This window comes from Juglans regia, chromosome 8 (assembly GCF_001411555.2).
Source record: "Juglans regia cultivar Chandler chromosome 8, Walnut 2.0, whole genome shotgun sequence".
Lineage (NCBI taxonomy): Eukaryota > Viridiplantae > Streptophyta > Magnoliopsida > Fagales > Juglandaceae > Juglans > Juglans regia.
Window position 1 is genome coordinate 18,461,022 of NC_049908.1, and position 10,729 is coordinate 18,471,750.

Below are 10,729 nucleotides of genomic sequence, written 5' to 3' on the forward strand. Positions count from 1 at the left end.
CTGATAGGAAATAAACAATTTTCTTATAACGCGGAATGCAGTATTTGTTGTGACCCGATGAGGATAAGGTTTTAGCGAAACATTTAATGAATTATCTCTCTTGCATATATATATATATAGTTAGTGAGTTTATGTGCTCAATCAATAATTGGTAGCATAATATATACCTGATTAGGTAAAGCATGATCCCGGATATTATATAGAACTACTTATATTAACAAAATTAGTACCTTCTCGTTTGTAATGCAATATATGCACTCAAAAATCAATCAAACTTGCATAGAAGCACGGAACGAACAAATGGAAAACCCCATTCTTTGTATCTAATCGTTATGTTATTCAAAATTACAAAGGCTGGTGTAAATAAAAACTTTCCGAGGATCCATCCATTTTGATCTGAAGCTCCCAAAATTCATAGCAAGTGAGAGAGTATACACTCGCTATTGCTGAACTTCAGCTATTATGGCTAGATCCTTATAAAATTTGCACGCCTGCAAGTTAGAACTCACAAAGGAGACGAAAAAAACGAGGCCTATCTTCCTTGGGTCATTTAGTAAATTACTACTTGAAGGAAGACAGGAGAATGAAAAATCAAAACTAGGAAATCAGTGGTGTGTACATACTTTTTTCTCCCTACATCGTTCACTCTTCCAATCCATTTTTCATCCCTTTAATTCTTTAGGTATCATTCCACACCGTGAAAGTTGGAGCTGCTGCATGGCAAACAGCCATATTGCTTGACCTCGGCGCGAGAGTTGGCACAGCAGTTGGCACCCAATTGTTGCACATCGAGCCCTGATCATAAGCGGTAGTGGTCTTAACCACACTTGCCGTTGAATGCTGTGAAAGATAATACAAGTTCCTGGCTTGGTAAGGATCTGCTGAGGCAAACACGTTTTCATAACCAAGTGCCTTCACCTCGCTATCACCAAAAGTTCCGTGATTGCCTTGACTTTGGTTGCTGTCGTTGGTAATTATCGTACTCATAGGGATTGCATAGCCACCATTGCTTCCATACCCAACTCCACCATTACCATCTGCGCCTCCTTGACTGCCATAAATGACAGAGTTAGAGCCAGAACTATGCTCCATAGAAGCTGAGTCCATACCCATTAGGTTGTGCAAAACATTAGGCTGAAAGAAATTGTGGGTATTTCCCAGTTGTAACTGATGAAAATCTTGAAAGTTGTTGGGAGCTTCAGAATCTTGTTCTTGCTTACACCAAACCCTTTGCCCATATGGGTAGTGCATGCTATAAGGTTGAGCTTGTTGGAATGCAAGAGTAGGCCAGCCATGGTGTACAGCACTACCATAGCCATTGATTCCATCGGTTAACCGAGAAGTGATGTTTTCATCATCTGTTCTTTGCCCGTCCACAGTCATCTCAGCCTGTTCAACATCCTTTAAACGCTTCGCAGCCCCACCAATGGGCAAAGTGCTGCTCTCCAGTATGCTTTTAACGTCATATCTGCTCATGTCAAAGTTTGTTACTGCATTCAGTCCTCGGAACTTGATGGCAGCAATGTCATAGGCCTCTGCTGCTTCCTCTTGGGTGCCTACATTTAATAAGAAAATGGAATGAAGTTGAACGTAAACCAGACCCGATAATGTTATTAAATACGTACTGCAGCCTGGCGGCTGTTAATTTGTATCTTCTTTCGATGTAATTCTTTCATATTTTTTTCTTCGACTATATACTATAATATTACTGCATTTGGATAGGGTGCTCTTCCGTATAGAAATTTACTAGGTTCACACCTATCATAGTATTCTTGTATGTTTGGAAGTACCATCGGGTTATTCTCAAAGAACAAACTAATTCACATGCGGAATAAGAACTCACTAAAGGTTCCCAAGTAAAGGTCTTTGTTCCCTGCAACTCTTCCTATTCTTGCTTGCCATCGTCCATGCTGGTGGTGTCTGTTACAAAAACCAATAGCAAGCTGTATATATAAGAAGTTAAGAACATGAATACTACTATTGCAACGGCCACGTCATACCCTGTCTAGATTACTGATGAGTAACTATATACTACAATAGGAACACGATAGGTTAGTACTCGTATTATTCCTTTCCATATTGTTATTCTTGTTAATTTCAAGAGCTGACTATTTAATTGATTTCTAAATATATACGAGATTTCCAGAGAAAAGAAAAAATAAACAAGGAGGTGGGAAAACATGCATGCATGACCAGAACCAAAGTTCAACATGAAGTAGCTATATATATAGGTTGCATTAATTATGTATAAAACCATGCACATTCCCAGTTAAACGTGTTAGAGTAATGTCATGGAGTGTGTAAATATCATGCAGTCGCTTTGAAAAAGAGTGAGATCTACTATTAACAAATTAATTTTTTTTTTTATGAATCCCGTATTTATTAACTTTTTTCAAAGTGATTATATGACTCTTACACACTCACGACTGTAACTATCATTTATCAATATATTATATTATTATTATTATTTTTAATAAACACATTAAACTCTTATTACCTTGTCACTCCTCTATAAATAGATGCACCCCGTGAAAACCCACTACTTTTCCTGCACCAAGAAAAACTCATATTGATTGGTCAATTCATAAATTAAAATTTATCATATATATATAGCGTAAAGCGTACTAGAGAAACTGAATTCATCATGAATTAAAATTAATTACCTTCGCAAAGACGCAACATACTCTTGCCTGGTCATGTGCTTCATTTCTTCCAACTCTTTCTCGTAGTTGCTAATCTGAATTTTTGTCGTTAAAAAAGGAAGAAATTAGATAAAATGTCAGAAATCAAAACCCTTGATATAATGGGTTATAAAATACATTAGAGAACCATTCGTTTCACTGCAGGTTATATTGGACAACATCCCCCGTTCACCGGGGATCGATGCTCTGTATATAGGACTACACGAACACATTGTATATATATATATAATGTGCATGCATTTCAATGTATATATATATATATATATAGTAGTCCTGACATTTCCCCATTATCTTAAGGTTGAAGTACTGTATATATGTTGATATTAACGCAAACATTGGGAGATTAATTCTAATACAGCCAGTCGATAAAATGACTTGGCGGTCACTTAACTCTAATTCAGTACTTTAAGTTATTGACCAGAAGATCAGATCATGATCATCAGTGGAAACTTACAGGAAAATTTGTAGTGGTAGTTGTACCCCAGTATTTCAGTGCTGCTAAATCATAAGCTCTTGCTGCCTTTTCTTCTTTGTCGTAACCTCCTACATATATAAAAACAAGCATGGCCCATAAACATAAAATATTCCTTCTTCTTTTTTCTTTTTTTACGCTGAAGAGAAATTTCAATCCAGAAAACAAAACAAAAATAATAATAATCATTATAAAAACAGACTTATTTTAGCAAGAAATAGTTATTTTTATAGGAAATAATTAGACACAAATAATCAATTTTCTTGTAGTGAACAAGAAAGAGAGATCAAAGGAAGAAAAAAGAAAAAAGGTATCCAACGAGTCCTTTTGTACTTACCCAAATAAACTGCAAGAATGTTGAGGACGCCCCACATGATCATGATATGGAAAAAAAGAAAAAATCCACATAAGGAAAGCACGAGTACTTGAAATACAACGTCGTCATGTTTTATTAATTAGAAGGAATCGAAAAGAGACGCTAGCTAGCTGTTGATTTTGGAGATGCCGCAATGGGTAGAAAAGATCATATATGCTCTACCTTGTCTTCCTTTACGAGTTTGTCCCTCTCTTCTACAACTATTATCCCAAAGATGAGCCTCATATCTGCCCGTCCATCTGTGCCTGGAAAATCAGTTTAATCCTCGAAACATTAATGATCACAAAAACAACTAAAATGTATTATATATAAGAACGCAAAAGATACTGATCGAGGAACAAATCTTAGCAAACCTTGTTACACCACGGTATATAGAAGTCCTCTGTCCAAATGTATCAATGGATTTTCTTGGCACTGCCTCGATAGCACCAGTTTGGCTATCAAGCCCAGGTGTTGTCTTCTGCAGCTTATTATCCGATGAGGAACTCTCTCCACCACTTGCACCACCAGTAGTACTCGCCGTAAGAAGTGGCAGTGTCGAGCTAGACTGTGATCCGGTGCTCATTGAGAGCGACAAGGTTTGTGCACTTGCTAGGCTTCCGTTATTTCCACCACTACTTGCACCCGCACCATCGTTCTTGTTATCCTGCTGAGCCGGCGTTGGTGCCGGTTGGTTCCTCAGCCAGGTCTTGATCATGGACAAACCAATAGAGTTATTGTTGTGGATGCTACCACTACAACCGCCAGCGCCACTGCTTGCCACGCCGTTTGCTGCTTCTGAGGGTAACTGTAAGGAACAGTTATTGAACATGTAGTCACCATTGTTATTGTATGCGGCGTTTTCGTGATGCCCAAACGAGTGTCGGCCGAGGAAGTTCTCGAGCTTTGGCTGGTTTTGGTTTTCAAGGTTTTGGCTACTGCACGGGTTACCCATTAGCATAGATAGGTCTGTGGTGGTCTTGTAGTTAGTACTCGAGTTCATCCCTAAACCCTTCATATTCCAATCTGCAAAACAGCATAAAAAAGTTAAAAATCAGATATTTCTGCTTATGTAATATTGTTTTTAGCTTGGGTTCTTAGAAAATATATATAAAAAGCAAAGGAAAACAAAAGCTCCGAACTGCTTGAAGATTATAATATTGCCATTTCTAAGTATTTCTTTTTTCTCTCTCTTTTTCCTTTACTTGGACTTTCAAAAAATCAAATATTAGGGTTTTAGGACTTCAACTTTACAAAGACGAGAAAGAGATAAGAGAGTGTGTGGTGAGAGACAACCTTGAGCTTGATTGTTTCTATTGAATGCTTCAAGTATGCCGAAAGGTGGAGGGAGGTTGAGGGATGGAGCAGTCGAGTCAGAAGTGAGATCGAAGCAGTCGCCTGAGACATCTGTACCGGAGATGTCGTCAGAGTTGAAGGCAAGGCGAGGCTCGGTGTTTTGAGAGTGATCTTGATCAGCAGGCTGCGATGGGAGTTCTTGAGGGGAAAGAGAGAAACCCAACCAGTTCATGGAAGCCATATATCGTTTTGAAGGACTTGTGGGTGAAAATAATATTGATTGGCCGCTGAGCAAAGGGAGATGAGGAACTAGTTCATGCATGAACTAGAGGAGAGAGAGAGAGAGAGCGAGAGAGAGAGAGAGAGAGAGAGTCCATGATGGAGAACAGAAGGACGATAAGAGGAAAGGTCAAAAAATATGAGGAGAAAATGAAAAACCCCTTTTCCGAAGCAACATGAAGATCATATATATATACATATATCGAGAGTACTCGAACAGACACAAATCCTAAATGGGCGCCTCTTATTTAGGAGCACTTGTGTGATCTTTAAACTATTACTTAATTGCTCTTTGATAAATGCGAACAGAACATGGTAGAGGCTTTCTTAATTTTTTTTGTTTTGTTTGGGAGATAGTAATATGGTATTTATAAAAGGTTCGAGCTAGGCGCCCACATCATCAATACAAAATGAGGTTTTAAGATACATACATACACCATTCTCTCTCGTTTTTGGCTGATTAAGATCACCAAATCTCTCTGATCTATTCCCTGTCTAAACGAGAATGCATGAGTTTTCTGAAAAGAATAATCAAAAGGTGAACGAGCAGCAATAATTAATCTTGAATGAATTAGGCATGTTGTACTTATGTGGGTATATAGTAATTTAAAGTTCTTTTGGATATCAAACCAAACATTGTATTATATGGTGATTTTATGAGTGGTAATAAGCCTAACGCACATGCATGGGTCATACCTACGACCACGTGCTTTCGTAATCTCAAAACAAAGCCTGTTACATATCCCCCCTACCCACCAGCTTGGACTTCAAAATTGGTATCCCTGATTCTGTTCAACCTAACATTTCATATTTATTTAGACTCATTAATCAAACTCTGTATATATCATATAGCTAGAGATCATAGAGATAGAACTTCTCGATCGAGCTAGCTGGATCTTCTTTCTGAGGAACACCTGTAGAAGAAGATGTTATTTTATCTGACAAAGTGTGACAAGAAACCCACACGCAGCCCCTCTCCACACCCATTTATTCATGCACACCTGGACAGTAGTCATTTCTTGTCAGACATGTTATCAGACTCAGACACCCTCCTTTTCATCTCATTGCTCTCTCTCTCTCTCTCTCCCTCTCTCCTTCTGCCTACAAACAAACACCCATAACTTTCTCACATTCCATTCATCCAGGTTATATTATTTAACTATTATCCCCAAGACCTAATCATAAACTGCGATACCCCACTGCAACCGGGAGTCTCTGATCCTCTCTCTCTCTCTCTCTCTGATAAATACTCTCTCTCTCAACTGTGCACAAAACAATAATTCATGCATGACTGACACTTTTTTACAATGAAGAGAAATGCAGAGGGGAATCCTAAACATATTATTTAAAAAAAAAAAAAGTGAAAAAAAATAAATGGGAGATAGGCGGTTTGCACCTTGCACCCCTGTATGAGGACACTAACCCTTGTCTTCCGGCTCTCGGAGCTTATTATTTCATTCTCAAGTTTTAGTTTGAAGGGACAGATTGGAAGAAAAATACAAGGATTCAAAAGCATCACTTGATGTGATATCCCATTCAGTGCTAACTTTTGAAAAACTGAGCCTTTTTCTTTCACCTGCGGAAGTCATTAAAATTTCATTTGTTTTTCTTTTTTCAAAAGACAAAAAGACCAAATCCCTTACCCTATCTATTTACATGTTGGAACTTATACCGATTCAATTGTATGAAAGAAAATGCATTACGTACCCAAATCAAAACCAAATAAATGTCTTTTAAAAACGGTTGAAAAACCTTTAATTATTTTACAAGAAGATAGGCCAAAACTTGACTTAAAAAAAAAAACAAGCTAATACTCTTGATAAAATCAACCAAATACTTGTTGATATTAAAAAAGAACAGCCATCGACCAGTACTTTAAATAATAATGGCAATGAAGTTGTTATTGTTGAAATTATTGAAGAATCATCTAATAGTGATTCTTCTTTAACTTCTACTATTAAAGATATTGCTTTACTTGGAAAAAAAACATTTTATTAGTCATATTTTTAACAAGCATTGAAGGAATTTTAAAACAAATATTATCTCGGCAAATATGAGTACGTAGTATTGAGCTCATACTTAATCTTCATCTAAGATCCATTTGTCGAGAATCATCTCTCAGTAGATTTCTCATAATATTTACTATTGAGACTTCTAAACAAAAAATTAGTTTACACGAAACTTTGAAAAAAATTTGAAAAGAATAATAAATCCAAAGATATTTCTACAAATGATTTATAACGAGAAGTTCGTATTATTAAAAAATAAATTATAGAACTTAAAGCAGAGATCAATAATCTCAAATCTGAAAATGATTCTTTTAAACAAGGTCAAATTGGTGCCACCATCGTAGAAACTTGGGGGGAAATTCAGTTTTGAATTTTTTGTCAAAATTCATAAACCAAGAGTGTGACATCTTCGGAGTTTGAAACAACAAGGATTTGAACTATGCATCAACATAATTGTAGTAACAATAAACAATGTCAACATTTGGAAGCCTCTTCTTTGTATAAGGATGGGATCCCCATTTTTCTTCGATAATAATATTTAATATATAAGTACTATAATAAATCAATTTAGTCTTATCGATCTTATCATAGATAGGACTTCTGGTAAAAGGTTATTAAATTGATTAGTCTATACTCGAAGATGAGAATAGTATTGGAGGTTTTTTGCTGGATTCTCAGAAATCCAATAAAAACTTGGTGGAAAATAACTCGTTGCAGTTTTGAAGGAGTTTGTGTTTATGGACCTAATTGGTTCGACATAAAACAGGCTCTAGGAAAATATTTTTTTGAGGTACTCAGTTTTGGAAGTAGGATAATACTAAGTCGAATTAACAGGTTTGGCGTAGAGATCATAAGGCGTACTAAGAGCAGTTGAAAATGAAACAGGTTTAACAATGGGAATACTACCAAGAGTAGTAAACCTGTTAGCAATTCAAGTGGGGTATCTGGAGTAGGAGGCTCATGTTTAACAATTTTGGTATCCTGACAAAGATCTGGTATCCCAAACCAACACCCCTTGATTTACACTTGAAGAAAGAATATTTCAAACTCAATTTTCTTATTCTGCTGACAAAATTTATGAATGAAATATTGACGGATTATCTGAACAAGCGATCCTCAATATCATGAGTAAAATGTCTATGGTTGCAAATGCTTATATTAACAACAATCTCAGTTGTCTAAGATTGTCACTATTTTAACTACTGGTTTTTCTGGAATGCTTCGACACTGGTGGGATAAACATCTCATAGGAGAAGCAATGGAAACCATTCAGAATGCTATTACGCATGATGACGAAGGGTTAACAATTTTTTATGAAACTATTGGAATGAGAATTTCTGATGGTGTTAACACTTTGATCTACACTATTGTTAAATATTTTGTTGGAATTCCCTCCAACATTACTAACCGTATAAGTGATTATTTAAATAATTTGAGACGTCTTCAAATGTCTGATTATAGATGTTATCAAGATGTTTTCATGTCCAGAATAATACTTAGAGACGATAGTCATAAGCTTTACTGGAAATAAAAATTTATTGATGGATTATCTCATTTATTTGTTCACAAAGTTAAGAATGAACTTACTGATATTTCGGCACTCCTTGATTATGATGATTATACCTATGGTGATATGTTGAGCACAATTAAGAAGTTTGGTATTAGTATGTGTAATGATCAAAGAATGTTTCGTCAACAGATGAAGAATATTAAGAAAGCCAAATATGAAATGAGAAATTTTTGTGAACAATTTGGCGTTCCTCCTATTGCTCCATCTAGACAAAAACAGAAATATTCCAGTAAGTATTCCAAACCTCACGGTGGAAAAAAGAGAAAACCATGATGATTTTTACAAACAATCCTTTAATAAAAAACCTTTTAATAAAAAAAAGAGTTTCCAAAACAGAGAGGATTGAATCATACCAAGGATACTAGTTTTAAATTTCTTGAATCTAGCATCCTGTAAACAAAGAAGTACTAAAGCATTGATACTTTTCCTCATTAGAGGTTTAACAGCAACTTGAACAGAACCGATATGTAGAAACTTGTAACCTTTTACCAGAAAATCTTGAATTGATTTTCAGTTAAACAAGCAATATTTTTCATGGGTTTGTTCAACAATTTTAGCATTGAAGAGCATACATTTTTTCTTTCCATTTTCTTTTAACACGTAATTTTTCAAAATCAGAAAAAGTAGCATGCTAAGTTTTTCTCTTATCACGATTTTCAGTTAAACTATATTCTTTAAATAAAGAAATTAAATCAATTTCAAAAGCTCTATTTATCACAGTAAGCTGGCCGTGATGAATAGGCACAACCATATCTAAAACTGTAAAAGATAAAGATGAAACATCTTCTTCTTCTTGGGGCGAGCTCCCCTTTTATAGGTGAAGGAGGAATGTTTAACAAAGCAAACAATAAAAGCAAACAGTACTATCAGTTCAATAGTACAAGAATCTTGTCAGAATGGCAGGCGACCAATCAGTCTTTTTAGGGACGGTAGTCACTTGGTGCTTATGAGTATTTTGTTGGTTTCTGTCGACAGATCAATCATCAGATAATCTTGGAGTGTCTTCTGAATTATGTCCAAATATGTTACTGTAGAGATCAGTAACTGAAGCTTTAGATGATGCTTCTGACTTAGTATCAGAATTATTTTTATCAGTTTTATCATTGTTCTGCAATTGCTTCTGTAGTAGATAAATCAAATCATTTTTTGTTAATCCTTGGATCAGATTCTTCTTTTCCTTGGATTTAGAAGATTTGCTGGATTTATCATATTTAACAGAAGTGACAGTTTTAGCAGAAGTAGTGGCCTTAGTGTTTGGATATTCAAGCAGAGCATTCTGTTTAACAGGCAAAAATTCCTCAATACTCTTCAAGTCTGGAGTAGTTTGAGGAAAATATCGAGCAACATTGTCAATAACATCTTGTGTGTGGGAAAACCTATCCCACCACTTGACAAAACCATTATCGGACTAAAAAATCATCATTCCAATCATAGTTCCCTTTTAATATCCAAGGGACTTTGTATCTCTCACAAAAATTGAAGAAGTAGGAAAAATTTGTATTACTCCTGTGGATGAATTTTCTGTTTTGATCTTTAGTAAGTTCAACTTGCTTTCTTTTGTGAGTTAGAAATTAATGTCTTTGTTTCAAAGTCCCTTTCGAAAATGAAAACTGCTAACATGGACGAGGGCAAGGGGGGCCTTGGCCCCAAGCTTTGATTCATATAAATATATATATATATATATATATTATAACCTTGTGTCTAATTTGTATATATTTCTTAGTGTTTGATACTTTTGTTATTATTGTTGTCCACAATTCATAACTAGCACCGATCACTTCTTTATAAATAGACAATCTTAAGGCATGTCTTGCAAATTGTCAACAAATTTTTAAGAGATCTTTCTTATATTCATCAAATTAGAAATTGGTCTCATTTAAGATTTTATAGTAATTACATTTTCTTTTCTTGTTTTATTTTAAGAAATTAAATTAGATTATCATATTCACGTTGGATATGTCTCTTTTAAATTTGTAATTATCTAGGTGAAATATATTTAACAAAATACATTGTGTAGTAGTAAAGTTTAAATATATCACATTACTA

At 35.3% G+C, this 10,729-nt stretch overlaps 1 protein-coding gene across 1 annotated transcript; it reads right to left on the reverse strand.

The window, feature by feature from the left end:
- Window positions 1-443: 443 nt before the first annotated feature.
- LOC108986097 (AP2-like ethylene-responsive transcription factor BBM) lies at window positions 444-5,270 on the reverse strand. The gene is made up of 9 exons (XM_018958618.2): window positions 4,826-5,270; window positions 3,904-4,555; window positions 3,713-3,795; window positions 3,512-3,520; window positions 3,157-3,245; window positions 2,664-2,737; window positions 2,498-2,548; window positions 1,844-1,920; window positions 444-1,556 (listed from the first exon to the last, which is right to left on the reverse strand). Exons 1-9 carry the CDS (start codon window positions 5,145-5,147, stop codon window positions 679-681), a joined length of 2,235 nt encoding a protein of 744 aa, XP_018814163.1. The 5' UTR covers window positions 5,148-5,270; the 3' UTR covers window positions 444-678.
- Window positions 5,271-10,729: the final 5,459 nt, after the last annotated feature.